General features: G+C 38.6%; 1 protein-coding gene across 1 annotated transcript; it reads left to right on the top strand.

The window, feature by feature from the left end:
- The first annotated feature begins 2,050 nt into the window (after positions 1 to 2,050).
- On the top strand, positions 2,051 to 12,052 carry LOC114799199 (ubiquitin carboxyl-terminal hydrolase 47-like). Its single transcript, XM_028995608.1, has 13 exons — positions 2,051 to 2,148; positions 2,789 to 2,944; positions 3,457 to 3,591; positions 5,786 to 5,885; positions 6,161 to 6,294; positions 6,381 to 6,451; positions 8,016 to 8,141; positions 8,245 to 8,340; positions 8,437 to 8,565; positions 8,641 to 8,769; positions 8,895 to 8,964; positions 9,427 to 9,684; positions 9,825 to 12,052. Exons 1-13 carry the CDS (start codon positions 2,130 to 2,132, stop codon positions 9,926 to 9,928), a joined length of 1,527 nt encoding a protein of 508 aa, XP_028851441.1. The 5' UTR covers positions 2,051 to 2,129; the 3' UTR covers positions 9,929 to 12,052.
- Positions 12,053 to 18,738: the final 6,686 nt, after the last annotated feature.

The raw sequence follows: 18,738 nt of genomic DNA, 5'->3' as shown, positions 1-18,738 counted from the left end.
AAGCATAAGTGTGCATAATAGTGCCAAACGTTTCCGCTAAATGCTCAATTTCCTCCAAGTACAGTATAAGTGTGAGGAATAATTAATTCATGCATTTTTATAATCATTTTTATAATAAATATCTTGATAAGGCTTGTAACCTCATTCTTTTGTAAAAATAGTGTTTGTTTTTTGCAAGCATTAGAAAAGCAGCACCTCATATGTTTATGTTTATTCAGGGTGGTAGTAGCCTAGTGGGTAACACACTCGCCTATGAACCAGAAGACCCAGGTTCAAATCCCACTTACTACCATTGAGTCCCTGAGCAAGACACATTTACATTTACATTTACAGCATTTACCAGACGCCCTTATCCAGAGCGACTTACAATCAGTATTTACAGGGACAGTCTCCCTGGAGCAACTACTGATTGTAAGTTGCTCTGGATAAGGACGTCTGATAAATGCTGTAAACAGTTTATGGCAATTGTTAGCCAATTATTGGATTTTTGGGGGGGATTTCAGTTTTTCAACCAAACAGTTCAGCATTGACACCTTAGATGGTTAAAGCATATATTGTTGCATGCCATGAAGTAATGTTGCTGGGTTGCATTAAAGCATATATTGTATTGGTTTAAAATTATATCTGGTGGCCAGGTTTAAAGTGCATTTTGTCGATGTCACATCAAGTTTAAAATATCTGATTTGTATTGAAGGATCTTTAGTATTTTGAATTTATTTCTGGAAGAATAATCTTGACAGTAAATGCAAAAAAAGTATATTTTACAATTTTGAGAATTGTTTTATATATTACTTTTTTGTCTTAATCAGGTAGAGGGTAATTGAAAATGCCGATTTTTTTCCGTGTGCAAGGCTACTTTTTATTTTAACTAAGTGATGGAATATGTTGGTGACCATAACAGTAAATACTTTTCAATGGCATATTTTAAGTTTGTCTAATACTTTTCAGCTTTATAAATAAAGAAATGGTTAAGGAAAAACAGGGATTTTTATTATCTGTGATTGCTACATTCATGTAGTTGTAAAAAGCATGACAATATATTAAGTAATCCAAAGTATTCAGAATACGTTACTCACATTGATTAACTTAACGGAATACGTTACAAACTACATTTTGTGGCATGCATTCTGTAGTGGAATACATTTTAAAAGTAACCTTCCCAACACTGAAGAAAGCTAATAAAAATGTAACTCCTATTGTTGTCTTTTGTTATCACTATGGATACTAATATTTAATGTTCTCCACGTCGGCACTGTTGATCAACATTGGGTGATTAACATTGGCAATAACAATAACATTGTTATTCTAATTTATATTGGTTGATTAGCATTGAAAATAACATTAACGTTGTTATTCTAATTAACATTGGGTGATTAGCTCTCATCGTTGTTGATTCCAAGTTGAGCTTTATTGTCATTTCAGCTACATACATGTTAGACAGTACATAATGAGACGAAACAATGTTTCTCTGGAACAATGTTACATCCTGACATAAAGTGCAAACAGGGGACACAGACGGTGCAAGAATAACACAGTAACCTCAAATAAACCATGTAGACAGACAGCGCTAAAAACCAGTGAAACAAGTCTGTAAAAAGTCCCTGAGTGTTTTGGCCTGTGTTAACAAATCCAGTCAATCATGGGAACAATTCTGCATTTTTACAATTTTACTGAGATTTCTGTGTATGCAACTTAACATTATCAAACCAATATTTTAACAAAATAATTCTGCTGCTACTCTGTTCATGTCAATGAGGGAAAACATGAATTTAACAGTGCCAATATGCTCTTTCACTTTTGTTTCATGATTATAGCTGATAGATGTTCATCCTTCAAGAGCACTTCTGATAAAAGGAAACTTAAAATTTACTTATGGTGGAAACACCACAGACAGGTCGGTGTACCTGTCAGGTTGTAATTTGGACTGGAAAGCAGGCAGACAGGAATGGCAGCTGTGTGCATCTTTATATGTGTGTGTGTGTGTGTGTGTCTGTGTCGGGTTGTGGGGAAGCAGCATTCCTTCCCTCCGTGACAGTTGCACTATTAAAAATGAAAGTAAGGAGTATAAAACACTACACAGGCATTAACAGCATGAACTACTGCCTTCTTGCCTGTCGTTTGCATTAAAAATGGAGCAGTTTCAGAAAGGTAAGCGTATCATAAAGAATACTGATGAATTTCTGATGATTTCTAGTGTAGTAACATGAACTGTGGACATTTATGCATAAAATTTTAAATCAAAATCAGATTTGCATTTATTGGTCAAGTATGTGAATGAACATGTGTAAGGAATTTGATTCCGGTCAATGGTCTCTCAAATCTTACAATAATCCAAAGATTATAGATTACTGAGACAATACAAGAGTACATGAAGAGCAATTGTTCAGTAAGGTGACAGCGAGGGTGGTGGGGCAGTGGCTGGTCTGCAGACTTCTGTATCGTCTGCCAGAGGGTAGCAGATCAAAATGGTGTGATGAGCTTCCCTGTCCGTTTACAGGTTCTTGAGGAGAACAGGAGATTTATTCAAATTGTAGCTTTGGCAGCCAATAGGGCTGGCCTAATTTGTTCCACATGGTGCCTACGGTTCCTTAAATGTGCTTGAGCACAGTGTAGTAAAAAGAAGCAGGGCTAAGACACACAAACACACACACACACACACACACACACACATACACAGAGAGAGAGAACCATATGGTTTGAAATAAAGCACACATTGTTTCAGAGAGCACTGGACATTTCATTTAAGATTTATGAGCGCTGTTATGAGTTGTCGCTCTCTCGGCTTCAGGGCATCCGTGCTCGAGACACCCTCCACAAGAGCATCGAGAAAGCCATCCGGGAGAAGCCGCTGTGCCTGCAGGGGAAGGATTATGCCGACGCGCTGGACGTGCTGATGGACAGTGCCAAGGAGAACGGCACGGAGCTCAGCATGCAGGAGCTCAAGGTACATGCCACGCCCCCTCTAAGCCAATTGCTAATCATAGTCAGATATATTTTACATACAAGGTTCCTTTGGTTTGTAATGTAATTTTTTTGCCGTAATATGACAGGAAAGACTAAGTCTAAGTGTTTCACCACAAATGGAACTAATCTGGTGTCTAAGGAATAAATCCAACATTCATGTAATCATTTGTAAACATTGAGTATGGTGGCACCATTGAGTATGGTGGCTATGGTGGCTGAGCAGCCAATGTAGTCTTTGTATAAAAAATTATTACACACACATAGTGAAAATTCTCTTGAATTAATTCATACTCTCAGCGTAGGTATTTTCTGTTGTACAAAAACCACAAACCTGCTGATTGCAGCATTTGAATTTTGTTTCTAATTGCAGAAATGAAATACCTTGAATGAAAAAAAATACCTTTTTGCACTGAGATGCATACCTTGTGTACAAACTGAGCTTATGCGTAAACTTGCCTTATAAATAATACTGTACTTTCCCATGTGTCACAGTCCCAGAGATGTTGATTGTGGTTCCAGTTGCTGATATGCCTGTTAAGGTCAAATCATTGCTGAATCAGAATCCAGGGGATTTACGGATCTCTTTTTGGGGTCAAGAGACTAAAAGAAAGACCATCTCTGGCATAGGTGGGTATTTTATGTCCAAAGAGTTAAAACCCTCACCAGGACTTTTAACTCACAGGGTTCTGGTTTGAAAAGTAAAAATCCTCTCCTGGATTTTGTTAGGGCCACAATCAGAATTGATTTTGAGGTCTGTTTACACTACTTAATGTAGATGGAGATCATTTAGATGGGGCAGAGGTGGCCTAGCGGTCAAGGAAGCGGCCCCGTAATCCCGAATCTCCAAGGTGCCACAGAGCAAAGCACCGTCCCCACACACTGCTCCCCAGGTGCCCGTCATGGCTGCCCACTGCTCACCGAGGGTGATGGTTAAAAGCAGAGAACACGTTTCATTGTGTCACTGTGTGCTGTGCTGCACTTTCACCATCATTTAAATAAACTGAGTTGGCTTAAAATCTGTTCGGGTTTAAGACTTTGTTACAATGAAGATCCATTAATTAGCCACAATGATTGTAGCATGCACTTAAAGATACCATATCATACCATATTTATTTATAAAGCACTTTAACACAACAAAGGAGCTGACCAAAGTGCTGTACATTAAAATGAAAAAAAGTTACCAGGAACAAAACAGACATGGACAAAAAGTTCATTAAAAATTAAGAACAAAAGAAAAACTGAAAAAAATAAAACATGCAGCAATTTGAATTTAAGCAAGGGGTTGAAAACATGTTAAGACAACATATTAAAAGAGTTAAGAAAGGACTGCATAAGAAGCCACATAAAACACTGTATAAGAACACCGTATAAGAAACCACGTCACACTGGGTTAAAAGCCAGGGTGTAAAAGTGAGTTTTTAAACGAGATTTAAACACATTGACTGACGGCGCCTGTCTGACACTGATTGGCAGGTCCTTCCATAGACGTGGGGCGGCCACTGCAAAGGCCCGGCCACCCCTGTGCTTGTAATGTGACCGAGGAACAGACAATAGTCTCTGGTCTGAAGACCTGAGAGAACGGGATGGAGTGTAAGAGAAGGTCTGACAAATAGGCTGGAGCCGAGCCATTCAGTGATTTTAAAACAATTGAAATCAGTGAGAAATGCAGTGGCATTTTATACTAATTGAAGGCGAGCTACAGATTTCTGGCTGATCCCAAAAAGCAATGAATTACAGAAGTCAAGGCGGGACGTAATGAAAGTGTCACATGATTCCATCATTTGACGGGGAGTTACACGGTGAATCACTGTTTTCGATTGGAAACGACTGGCTTGAGTTTGGTCAGGTGCCTCAGCTAAAAAAAGCTCGATTTTACAATATTGTTAACCCGTGCATCCATTTTCAGAGTTGAGTCCATTTTAACACCTAGGCTTGTAATCAATGATTTTTCACAAGGGGCTAGGGGTGCGAGGTCAATACGGGGGTCACCACGACCAAAAAGCATACATTCCCCTCTTACTCTCAATTAGTTCCAGAAAATTTAAGGCCATCCACCTCTTGATATTAGTCAGACAATGGAGGAGAGATTGGATAGAGCACACGTAAGGGGAAAGTCTACTTGATAGTCTTCTGCATAGAAATGAAAAGAAACATTGTGTTTTCAAAAAATACACTTAAAGATCAACTCTAAAGTGGGCAGCACATCTTTCTGCCGCAAAAAAACACGAGCTAAAAACCGATTTACGGCGCTTGAACTATGTATATACAAAACACCAACTCAGTTTAATTTAAATGACTTAAATTGATGGGAACGGGAAGACAGTGACAGATGATTCCCATTTAATCAGCGCTGACCTGGAATCCGTGCTCAGTCATTGAGTTCAATTCATCTCAAGCTCAACTCTACTTGATTCAGTATCTAAGTAAGCCTGATCCTGCTCCACCCAAACGTGTCCAATTCTTGTTTATTCCCCCCTCTCCTACGTATATACTGATTCCTTTGTGCCATTCTGCAATTGGGTTCACTCATTCGTGCGAACATTTCAGTCATCAATTGAGTGAGTAATCTGAACAAACCAAAATTCATCTTTCAGTGAGACTGGAGCAAAATCCCAAAGAGGATCTTTTACTCTCTGAACCTGAAATGTCCAACCCTGTTCCAAAGAAGTCAGTGCAAGCAAAATTCTATAGTTGGGCATTACTGTCAATAAATGGTACAGATTATGAACCTAGGATTACTCTTCATCTTGACTTGCATTGCATGAAATATTTGCTAAATAAATATAGGCCTACGATGGCATTTGCTGTCAAATCTTAACAGGTAACTACAACGGCCTGCAAAATCAAGGAGCAACATGCTATTTGAATTCAGCATTGCAGATCCTCTTCATGACCAAAGAGTTTCGAGAGAACATAGCAAGGTATATACCGTTGGGCTTTTAAAAGCAGTAATATTCACTTAAATTTGTAGGGTGGTAATAGCCCAGTGGGTAACACACTAGCCTATGAACCAGAAGACCCGGGTTCGAATCCCACTTACTACCATTGTGTCCCTGAGCAAGACACTTAACCCTAAAAGGGGGAGGGAAGACTGAACCTGTAACTACTGATTGTAAGTCGCTCTGGATAAGGGCGTCTGATAAATGCTGTAAATGTAAATGTAAATTTTACCCGATGTGGTTATATGGTGATTTAGCATCAAGGAAGAAGAGAATGAAGTTCTGGTTCAGCTGAAAAAGCTGTTTGAAAATCTCCAAGTGGAAAAAATCCAAGAGGAGAGTAAAACAATCTCAACTCGTGGGGTAACCACAAGTCTCAAAATTGACAATGGTTAGTTGTAATTTTAAATTTAATATTAATTATTTACAGAATCACATGAAATCATAATTCATGAGTACTACTATGTTTTTTTTAAGTTTACGAACAGCAAGATGCAGTGGAGTGGCTCCGTAACATCATCTCAGCAGTGGGCAGCAGTGCACCAAAGGTAATGTGCGGCTGGTGGCTTGAGCAAATGGCTTGCAGCAAACGTGAAGTGATGTCAGCGAATGAGTTTGCATTCATCTGTTCATGCCTCTGTCCTTTTATACTGTGTGCTGTGTTGGGCGTAGCGTGGTGCCCTTCCGGCCTGACAGGGTCGGGTACGCCCCTGTGCCCCCTGGTGGCCCGTTGGGCGGACGACAACCGTGACGATACTATCAGTCAAGTTTTTATCAGTCAAATTTTTTACTTTAACTGGCTGCACACACACACGGATGATACCTGTACTTTTTTATTCCACTTTGAGCACTTTGGCACTAAACATGCACAGTAAGGATCTGCCAACAAGATTTGTTGTGTCATTCACATAACAACCGCACAGAATCACTTTGCATATTTTAGGCAGATTCTCTAGTTCCTTAAAAATAAGAGATCCATTCATCAAAATGTTGCAATTTTCTCGCGGCCAGTAAAATTATATATGTTCTTCGGTTCATATTAAGACGCTGAAATGGACCTGTGTATTACCCATATGGACGTTTTACCTAAAGAAGGGCTGAGTCTCTTTGTTATATCTGACAGTGATTTGGGTGGGAACACCCAATGTGTTCATTTAACACTGGTACCACAGCAACCAAGCACCATAACATTTGAAGTTAGATTTGGGATGGAATTTGCCTGTGTTAAAATAGAATGCTGTTTAAGTCTTATGCATCTACCACATAGGCTAATGGATAAGGCGCCTGACTTCGGATCAGGAGATTAAGGGTTCGAGTACCTTTATGGGGCAGTGGTGGCCTAGCGGTTAAGGAAGCGGCCCCATAATCAGAAGGTTGCCGGTTCAAATCCGGTCCAATCCGCCAAGGTGCCACTGAGGTGCCACTGAGCAAAGCACCGTCCCCACACACTGCTCCCCGGGCGCTTGTCATGGCTGCCCACTGCTCACTCAGGGTGATGGGTTAAATGCAGAGGACAAATTTCACTGTGCACTGTGTGCTGTGCTGCTGTGTATCACAAGTGACAATCACTTCACTTTTGATCTGCGGTTTCACAAAAAAAGCCACTTTATTGTCCACAAAGAGAAATTCACTCTGGAATTTGTTTCAGAAAATAACACTTCTATGTCCCCTTAAATGCCATGTCCGTGTGGACGCAAGCCAGATCAGATAAAAATGTTCCAGTTTAAGAGGAAAATGTTCTCCTGTAGACAGGACCTCGGTTGAATTGTGTTGTGTTTCCCCACAACTAGATGGAAGTTGGAAACATGCACTGGCTCTCTCCTCATTTCCCACCTCCCCAATGATACGCTTCATTACGGTTTCTGCTTTTCTCTAATGATGCTGTTGTGCCTGTTTTCTGTAACTTTCCGTCAACTTCTGACTCTCTGTCCAAATAGTGAACATGTTTCAAATGGCAAAGAAGCTGAATAAATAAAACATGTTAAATCGGTTGAGCAGAAGAAGCCTTTTATTACTCTATAAAGTTATATGTCCACAACGACCTGAGTATTGATTATACTTATCACCTAACCTTGTTTTAACTTTTGTGTTCTGCCAATCTAAATGCTTTAGGTTTTTGAGGTAACAGTCCAAAAACTATTTAAGTGTTCAAACAAGCATCATAGTTCATCACAGGAAGACAAATTCACCATCATTCCTCTTTCTATTGGTCCTGAGAAAAAGGAAAAATATAATGTGGTAAGAAAACTTCGCCTTCTTGATATCTACAATTCATTCAAATGGAAAGGTTTTTATTAAATGTGTTTATTCATACAATTCATACGAAATTGTATTTTATTAGGATGACATGCTTCAGGCCTTCTTTGCATCTGCGATGTTAGATGAGGATAACAGGATGTACTGTGATGACTGCCATGACAAAACAATTACAACAATTGCAAGTCCCCCCCCCTAACTTTAATTCATCATTACTGTTTAGTCAAAGTGAGCAAAGAATTCAACTTTACTTTACTACAAATTTAAATTTTTTCAGGAGCAAAAAATACAACAGCGTCCAACCATTATGGGGCTGCAAATCAAGCGATTTGAGTTTAATTACCAAATGATGGAATGGGTCAAGAACCGTTGCTGCATCTCCATTCCATCTATTGTACATTTTGAGGTATGCTACATCACAAGCTGCAGAAAAACTAGTTTTAATCAGTAGAACTTCTAATTTAAGCCTATTTTGTATCAGGGCTGCAGTTACAGAGTTTATGGAGTTATTAACCACAACGGGAGCCTCAAAAGCGGCCATTACAACGCTTACATTAAACCACCAAATGATGACCAATGGTACAAATTTGATGACAGTTGTGTGCAAAAGGTATTTGTTTACATGCAAAAAATGATTTCCTATTTCCCTATTCCTATTGTACAGATGACATGTTTTGAATGTAATACCTGGCTGTGACATAGGTGCCTTCAGTATAATCATTACATTTTTTACAGCTAAAAAAGGACCATATTAAAAGACATTTTGACAGGACATCAGAGGCATACTTAATTATGTACTTGAAATGTGAGTATGCTTTCATGACATTTTAAAACAACTAAATAGATATATCTAATTTAGCATTCCATAAATGGCTAGTTGCCAGCTAGATGCTGAACTATTCACCTCTGTCTGAGATCTGCAGGATGGCTGTGATTATGCATAAAACCTGCAGGATGGTAGATCATACCGATTTACAGGCTGAATATAACAATAATTACAGTTAGGCCAATACTGTGTTACCAATTACCAATACTGTGTAACACTCACTGCTGTATATACACATTGGTGTATTTGCTTTCTATGATGTCTCCACACTGGTTGAGACCAGTTTGTAACCCATCAGTAACCCAGACTAAATGAGAGAGATCCCAGATGACCCAACCATTTAGAGTCCTACATAAACCCATGTCTGGTTCCTGTGGACATACTGCTTTGTAACTGATGATTGTTAATTTGTGTGTATAATTGTGAACTGTAAATTTCCAGGCCTTCCTCCTCCTGGTCCGATCCAGTTCACATCAGTGACATCAGACTCCGTGTCTCTGTGCTGGGGAACTCCTGAAGGCCTGACTGGGCCTCAGAGATTCAGAGTGAACTGGAAACAGGAAAGAAAGAGCATCATAGTTCCAGTTACAACAATCACCATTGAGGGCCTGAGTCCAGGAGAGGAGTATGAGTTTTCTGTGGCCACCATAGGTGACAGTGGCAGCCAGAGTCCATGTGTGGTGGCATCTATACAAACAGGTACCTTTTTAGCAAAAAGCTGCATCCTGCACATAACTTTGAGATTTTGACATTATCAATACAAGTTTAATATTCGATAACAAATAAAAAATCACTTGTTCTCTCTTTCCATAACTGCGTAATCCTATACAAAATTGCAGCTGCAGGAGACCATGCCAGGATACTGGGCGCAAAGCCGGGAAAAGGGGAAAAGAGGAAAAGTGAAAGTCAGGGAGGTCCATGTTGGTCCGAGTCTTTTCCATGATGATGGGTAAATCAGGGGTGACTCCTGCTCCACATATGAGTTCATATTAATGGGGCTGATATGGAGCACTTGTGGCATGTTACCAGGGGATGGGCAGAGTCACTGTTATGTAACACTAAATAGTGTGTGTTTAAAGCGTTCAGTTTATCTGTATACATATATAATGTCAAGGATGCATTTACAAAAAATGACCGGATGCATAACAGGTATGCACAATCATACAATCAGGAACATGTACAATAAGCATGAAACTCCAGCAACATATACTCTATACACTATATACACAGTGTATGTGGCCACAATTTAATTCTATAAACAACAACAACAACAAAAAGTAAATATTGTCTGATAGCAGCAATTGCCTTTATTACATCAAGGTGATACCCTTAATTCCAACAACATTCAATAGTGTGAAACGCTAGACTCAGGTGAAGCAGCGAGATGCGTCCCTGATCATAGGCCAACAGCAGGTCATTAACCACTTTAACCAGCGCTTTCTCGGTGCTATGATGAGGTCTAAATCCCAATTGTTATACTTCATGAATGTTGTTGCTGTCTAGGTTACGCGCTCAGCTGCTGGGCTACGACTTTTTCAAAAATTTTCGATGTAAGCGGAAGGTTGGATATTGGTCTATAATTCGAGAGCTGACTGCAATCAGCTTTGATCTGGGGGCAGTTCCTCCAATCAGTTTCTTTGGCAGGACAAAGGTGTGGTTTAGGGCTGAGGAGACTTAAGGCCTGAGAGCAGCCTTCTGGACTTGTGTACCTTTTGATGTAAAAAAAATCTGTCTGGTTGCTTATATGATTCAAGATGTGAACATTGAATTCAGTCAGAAAAGGAACAATTGTTTCAGAGCCAAATACCATATTATCTCATAAAATAAAATACCTGATTTCACACGATCTACTGATATTGTGTTTTTATTGGTCCAATAAGGTACAGTCTCTATTCTCAGATTAATTGATGTACCCTAAGACACAAATATACAAATAAAAAACTGAATTCCTTGTCTGATTCTTGGTGTAAACAATGATATTATTACAGTTGAATTATATGAGGTTAAAGGTTAAATGCAGAAAGATGTCACTGGATGAAAAGGAAAAAAAACTTTTTTGGGGACCTGAAAAGGAACAGTAGCCACATTTATGTGTGCAGCACTAAGGAGAAGCAAAAAAATAAAAATAAAAAGGATAAAGCTACTCATGAACAGCAGTGGAAATTAAAGAATTACATTTTCGGAAACAAAAACCATGAGCAATGAATCCATGGTTTTAATATTTTGTTCAATGTCTTCAATGGCATTAAAGCCAATGATGGGATGCTCATTGGCAACCAGGACAACTCATTCCAGCTGCAGTATTCATGGAGAAAGTAAACTCAGTTTCGATCCATCCCTTTTATGGGATCTCTGTGCCATTTGAAGCTGATGATGGCTCCAATATCTCCTCCCTACCAAGTTTACAATTTGCCACTGTTTACCAGTGAGATGTGTTTACTTGTTTACTTGTTCCATCTCTTCTTTTTTCACACGACAACCTGATGCCCAGTGTTCTCTGCTGCCACACTTATAACAGTGATCACACCTTCCACCTGAATTGGACATTTGGCACATCTTACACTGTCCTTTTACATTGGAATTCAAATCTTTTGTCCATCTTTTTCTGATGTAGACTGTCTATTTGAGTGGTGAGTTGGTCCACCTTATCAATCAATGTATCTTGTTTAGTTGTCTAATACTGTTTATTCTTGTTCTTTGATTTGCGCATGCAGCTATCCTTTCCCAATTCCTCATTTCCTTCAGTTATTGCTGCAACGCTCTGCTTTCGAAACAGCTGACAGCTTATTCTTCCACGCCATCTCCAGACTGTATGCCATAGTCATTTTCTCCAGGAGAGTTTCATCTGTCAACTTGGGATTTTGCAATATGGGATTTTAATTGGGGTTTCTTTTGTCTCTTGTACAGCAAGAGTCAGGGAGTGGTATAACTCAGTGGCATCTATCTAAATTTTACGAGTGGGGTAAAATTTGTCTGAGGGCTTGCAATGTCAGATTCACTGTATTTTTGAGATAACTGAATGATAACCTCCACAATTTCCACTTCATCATATCTTTTCTTCAAGGCCCTCTGAATTTGTCTTTCCAAACTGGTCTACACTCTAAAAACTGCTGGGTTAAAAACAACCCAATTTGGGTTATTTTGGTAACCCAGCGCTGGGTCAAAAAGGGACCAACCCAACGCTGGGTTATTTTGACCCAACAAGTTGGGTTACATGTTTAACCCAGCATGCTGGGTTGTGATTATTAACCCAACTATTAGTTAAAAATGACTACGCTGCTGGGTTGAATGGAACCCAAAATGGGTCAGAAATTTAATATAGAAACTTGTGATTAAAATTACTAAAATAAAAACAATTATACAGCAATACATATTTCAATAATGGAATTTTATTAATGACAAAACATGTAAAAAATGTGTCCATATGAATTTAAGACTTTTTTTTCTATCTCCACCTCAACATTAAGACAATTTTTATGAAAATGTATCAAACTGTAGTCACAGTGTTTCTGGAATAAAGTCAGTAACAATGAATCAGATTGAAGCCAAATTAACTTTAGAAAAACACAATTTGACATGTAAATGTAATGAAAAAAAGTTTTCTTATCATGCATAAACTAAGATATAAGAGTCATCTGTAAGAAACACACAACAAAGCAGGCATTAAGAACATCTATGCAGTAAGGATCAGATTTGGTCAAAATAAACTTGCAACTTTCCTAAAATGTGCCCTCTGTAAAAAAAAATAATAATACAATACTAGACACATCAAGCACAAGAAGAATCAGATACAAAATGAACAACTGCAAGCCTATTTGCTCTAATCACTGCAAAGTAATTGTACAACAATCAGGCATGAAGAGCTGTGCTATAAGCATAATTGGGTCTTACCCTGCTAGCTCATTCTTCAGCTTCTGAACCTTTGGAGGTAGCTCACTTCTACCTTAATTTCACATTGCCTGCTGAATGAAGGTAAACGTGTTTTCAAGCACTTTGGGTGCTGCAGGTGAAGTGCGTAGGTTAAGCCAAACAAGAGGCACATTGCTTGAGGTAGGTTGGTGAGTGCTTCCCTTGCCCTCTCGGTTGATGCCCAGTCTTGAGGGGTTGAGTTATGGCAATGCTGGGCTTGCTGAACTGTTGTCCTCATAATAGAGGATTCCCACTGGGATGTCCATGGAGTCTCCATAGACTCTACATAGTGCAAGAAACATGACAAAAAGAGAATATGCAGGTTAACAGCAATTTGTCTACAATCAACTGTATAGAATTATCTAATATTATAGATTTTGTAATTCAATGTGATTTTATTTTAGGCACTGTAAACAATCTATTTTGTGTGTTTATATATAGGCATCTTTCATGTTGTGACAGTAGGTGGTATATTACACAATTTGATATTTGAATGGTACAAATGGAGAAAGGGTTTACTCACTGAACTGCTCTTGAAGAACATAGATGCATCATCTCCAAGAATTATTGGAAGTCCTCTCAGGACAAGGCATCTAATGGCTGTTGGCTCTGTGCTCTGCAAAGTGGTATAAAACACACTTGAATGTAGAACAAAGGAAATTAATCTTATATCAGTTTATTTGTCCATATAGAGAAATACCACAAGAGAACAGTTTATGTATTGAACTAACCATCAATATCATTATGAGAAGAAAAGAGAAATATCAACCCACCGTTGTGATGTAGCAGGTCAGCTAATTGCTTTTCTATCCGACCTGTTTTCCTCTTGAAATTTCCATCAAAATTGGACACAACCCATCAAGAACACCAAAGAACTCTTCTTTAAAATTTCTACCAACAATCCTGTTAAACTCCAGGTAAACCTGAAAAATATTAAATATGCTCAGTTTTGATATTCAGGCAGAGTTATTTATAACACAAATAAACCTCTCTGAACATCATGTATGTAAAACAAATAAGAAAAAAAAAAACATTAAAGGACACATCCACAAACCTGGTTTTCAGTCAAAAAAGCACTGGCCAGCTTTGGATCATCTGGTTGATGTCAGGTTCATCCTTTACAACCTCCTCTCGTCTAAGAACAAACATGATTCCTGATGCAAGCAAGGAAAGGGCTTAGTTCCTTCTTGCATAAGTTCCATATTTTAGCCTGTAACGTTTAAAAAACTGTGCTCTTCTCGCAGATAGTACTTGCATTTCCAAAGCATATTAAAGTGGCTTTAAACAAAACTAGTAGTGCAAAAAAAAAACTGGCATATGTTGAAAGTGGGTGTTTACTTTTTCAAACCTACATTGAAATAATTTGAATTCTACAAAACTGTATGTAGATAAGTAGAGAGCTACTCTAAAAACACATTGCTGCAAGTATCAAATGCTCACTGTTCCCTTAAGATGACCTCATAATTAAATGCATGTTTCAAACTACAAATGTTCCAGCAGTTTCTAATTTGAATAGAGAAAACAACTCACCTTGTTCATCCACAAAATGGTTCTCGTTGCAGCAAGCAAAACTCCTTTTAAAATAAAAAGTCCAAACTTGAGAGAAACAGACAAATGTAGACAGAAAGGTATACTTCTAAAATACAACATTAAACCCCAAAACCCCCTTTCACGTTGTATATGCAAAATAAAGCTTACCTATCTCCGTGTGAGTGAGTACACACAAATTGCTGGCCCCAATGCAGTCACAAGATATTAAGCATTGTTAGCATAGCAAGTGTTAGTTAGCAAGAAAAAAATTCTCCTCTGTCCTTCAACCCGCAGCTTTTGCCTCAGAATTTTTTTTCCGCCCGTCTCCTAACCCCGCGGCTTTCGCTCATAAAATAATTTTTTCGCCCTTCAGAAAATTTTTTTTTCGCCCCTCAGAAACTAAAGACGGTGCAAAGACAATGGCGGCTCCTCTCGCTGATGTCCCAGGTAGTTGACGTGACGTGCGTGCTCTCTTTCAGGTCCGCGTTCCCAACCCAGCACCGCTGGGTTACAGATCGAGACCGATTTTCAACCCAAATTGGGTTAAATCAACCCAACAACAGACTCAACCCAGCATTTGGGTTGAAAAAACAACCCAGCGTTTTTTAGAGTGTATGTAAGTTATATTTGGTTTTGCTCTCCAATTTGTCCCATTATTTTAAATTCTCTTCTGTAAAGTGGCTGCACCAAAGGAACATTTTCACTGACAACACTGGCCCCTTCAATTGCATTCTGAACAGACATGCTAACTTCTTGTTAAATTATGCTGCCGGGTGCCATTGCATTTTCGTCGAAAAAGGTGGACGCTGCCTGCTGTGACAGGGTTTCGTGAAGTCCCTTGTTCTCCCTCTAAATAATGGAGAATACGCCTCTTCAGCCTATGTAGGAAGTCTTTCTCACATGTACTTATTGTTAGGCCGATATTGTTCAAATCTGGTGCAGACAGCGTCAGTAACATTTCATCTGTCTCACCAATAACTTTCTCCCAGACTCATGACATTTGGTTTGTTTGTGACATGATAGAGTTCTCTTACCACCACTGATTCCGAGCATACACTCTAAAAACTGCTGGGTTAAAAACAACCCAATTTGGGTTATTTTGGTAACCCAGCGCTGGGTCAAAAAGGGACCAACCCAACGCTGGGTTATTTTGACCCAACAAGTTGGGTTACACGTTTAACCCAGCATGCTGGGTTGTGATTATTAACCCAACTATTAGTTAAAAATGACTACGCTGCTGGGTTGAATGGAACCCAAAATGGGTCAGAAATTTAATATAGAAACTTGTGATTAAAATTACTAAAATAAAAACAATTATACAGCAATACATATTTCAATAATGGAATTTTATTAATGACAAAACATGTAAAAAATGTGTCCATATGAATTTAAGACTTTTTTTTCCATCTCCACCTCAACATTAAGACAATTTTTATGAAAATATATCAAACTGTAGTCACAGTGTTTCTGGAATAAAGTCAGTAACAATGAATCAGATTGAAGCCAAATTAACTTTAGAAAAACACAATTTGACATGTAAATGTAATGAAAAAAAGTTTTCTTATCATGCATAAACTAAGATATAAGAGTCATCTGTAAGAAACACACAACAAAGCAGGCATTAAGAACCTCTATGCAGTAAGGATCAGATTTGGTCAAAATAAACTTGCAACTTTCCTAAAATGTGCCCTCTGTAAAAAAAAATAATAATACAATACTAGACACATCAAGCACAAGAAGAATCAGATACAAAATGAACAACTGCAAGCCTATTTGCTCTAATCACTGCAAATTAATTGTACAACAATCAGGCATGAAGAGCTGTGCTATAAGCATAATTGGGTCTTACCCTGCTAGCTCATTCTTCAGCTTCTGAACCTTTGGAGGTAGCTCACTTCTACCTTAATTTCACATTGCCTGCTGAATGAAGGTAAACGTGTTTTCAAGCACTTTGGGTGCTGCAGGTGAAGTGCGTAGGTTAAGCCAAACAAGAGGCACATTGCTTGAGGTAGGTTGGTGAGTGCTTCCCTTGCCCTCTCGGTTGATGCCCAGTCTTGAGGGGTTGAGTTATGGCAATGCTGGGCTTGCTGAACTGTTGTCCTCATAATAGAGGATTCCCACTGGGATGTCCATGGAGTCTCCATAGACTCTACATAGTGCAAGAAACATGACAAAAAGAGAATATGCAGGTTAACAGCAATTTGTCTACAATCAACTGTATAGAATTATCTAATATTATAGATTTTGTAATTCAATGTGATTTTATTTTAGGCACTGTAAACAATCTATTTTGTGTGTTTATATATAGGCGTCTTTCATGTTGTGACAGTAGGTGGTATATTACACAATTTGATATTTGAATGGTACAAATGGAGAAAGGGTTTACTCACTGAACTGCTCTTGAAGAACATAGATGCATCATCTCCAAGAATTATTGGAAGTCCTCTCAGGACAAGGCATCTAATGGCTGTTGGCTCTGTGCTCTGCAAAGTGGTATAAAACACACTTGAATGTAGAACAAAGGAAATTAATCTTATATCAGTTTATTTGTCCATATAGAGAAATACCACAAGAGAACAGTTTATGTATTGAACTAACCATCAATATCATTATGAGAAGAAAAGAGAAATATCAACCCACCGTTGTGATGTAGCAGGTCAGCTAATTGCTTTTCTATCCGACCTGTTTTCCTCTTGAAATTTCCATCAAAATTGGACACAACCCATCAAGAACACCAAAGAACTCTTCTTTAAAATTTCTACCAACAATCCTGTTAAACTCCAGGTAAACCTGGAAAATATTAAATATGCTCAGTTTTGATATTCAGGCAGAGTTATTTATAACACAAATAAACCTCTCTGAACATCATGTATGTAAAACAAATAAGAAAAAAAAAAACATTAAAGGACACATCCACAAACCTGGTTTTCAGTCAAAAAAGCACTGGCCAGCTTTGGATCATCTGGTTGATGTCAGGTTCATCCTTTACAACCTCCTCTCGTCTAAGAACAAACATGATTCCTGATGCAAGCAAGGAAAGGGCTTAGTTCCTTCTTGCATAAGTTCCATATTTTAGCCTGTAACGTTTAAAAAACTGTGCTCTTCTCGCAGATAGTACTTGCATTTCCAAAGCATATTAAAGTGGCTTTAAACAAAACTAGTAGTGCAAAAAAAAAACTGGCATATGTTGAAAGTGGGTGTTTACTTTTTCAAACCTACATTGAAATAATTTGAATTCTACAAAACTGTATGTAGATAAGTAGAGAGCTACTCTAAAAACACATTGCTGCAAGTATCAAATGCTCACTGTTCCCTTAAGATGACCTCATAATTAAATGCATGTTTCAAACTACAAATGTTCCAGCAGTTTCTAATTTGAATAGAGAAAACAACTCACCTTGTTCATCCACAAAATGGTTCTCGTTGCAGCAAGCAAAACTCCTTTTAAAATAAAAAGTCCAAACTTGAGAGAAACAGACAAATGTAGACAGAAAGGTATACTTCTAAAATACAACATTAAACCCCAAAACCCCCTTTCACGTTGTATATGCAAAATAAAGCTTACCTATCTCCGTGTGAGTGAGTACACACAAATTGCTGGCCCCAATGCAGTCGCAAGATATTAAGCATTGTTAGCATAGCAAGTGTTAGTTAGCAAGAAAAAAATTCTCCTCTGTCCTTCAACCCGCAGCTTTTGCCTCAGAATTTTTTTTCCGCCCGTCTCCTAACCCCGCGGCTTTCGCTCATAAAATAATTTTTTCGCCCTTCAGAAATTTTTTTTTTCGCCCCTCAGAAACTAAAGACAATGGCGGCTCCTCTCGCTGATGTCCCAGGTAGTTGACGTGACGTGCGTGCTCTCTTTCAGGTCCGCGTTCCCAACCCAGCACCGCTGGGTTACAGATCGAGACCGATTTTCAACCCAAATTGGGTTAAATCAACCCAACAACAGACTCAACCCAGCATTTGGGTTGAAAAAACAACCCAGCGTTTTTTAGAGTGTAGACTGCAGAACTCCAACCAAGTTTATGTTGCACCCTAAAAGAGACACCATATTACAAGGCCACCATAGATGAAAAAGAAAAGAAAAAGTAGGCATATTGTCACGATCTGGAGTTCGGACCGGAGGTTCATGTTAGTCCTGTTTTATTATGCTTCCTGATTGTGTTCACATGTGTATGATTATATAAAGCTGCCCTATTTGTGTCTGTTCGCTGTCGGGTAATTGTTTGGTGATGTTTCCCTTGTCCTGTCTACCATGTATTAAACCCCTGTTTCATGACGTCGTGCGTATGTGTCCTTCTTCCTCAACATGTC

This window comes from Denticeps clupeoides, chromosome 1, assembly GCF_900700375.1.
Source record: "Denticeps clupeoides chromosome 1, fDenClu1.1, whole genome shotgun sequence".
Taxonomy (NCBI): Eukaryota; Metazoa; Chordata; class Actinopteri; order Clupeiformes; family Denticipitidae; genus Denticeps; species Denticeps clupeoides.
This window is presented reverse-complemented; position numbering and strand designations above follow the sequence as displayed.

Bases quoted from the DNA above. Each gene is read 5' to 3' on its own strand.
- LOC114799199 (XM_028995608.1), top strand. The intron at 3,592-5,785 runs GTGGGTATTTTA...AAATCTTAACAG, and splicing joins AAAGACCATCTCTGGCATAG to GTAACTACAACGGCCTGCAA. The intron at 6,295-6,380 runs GTTAGTTGTAAT...GTTTTTTTTAAG, and splicing joins AAGTCTCAAAATTGACAATG to TTTACGAACAGCAAGATGCA.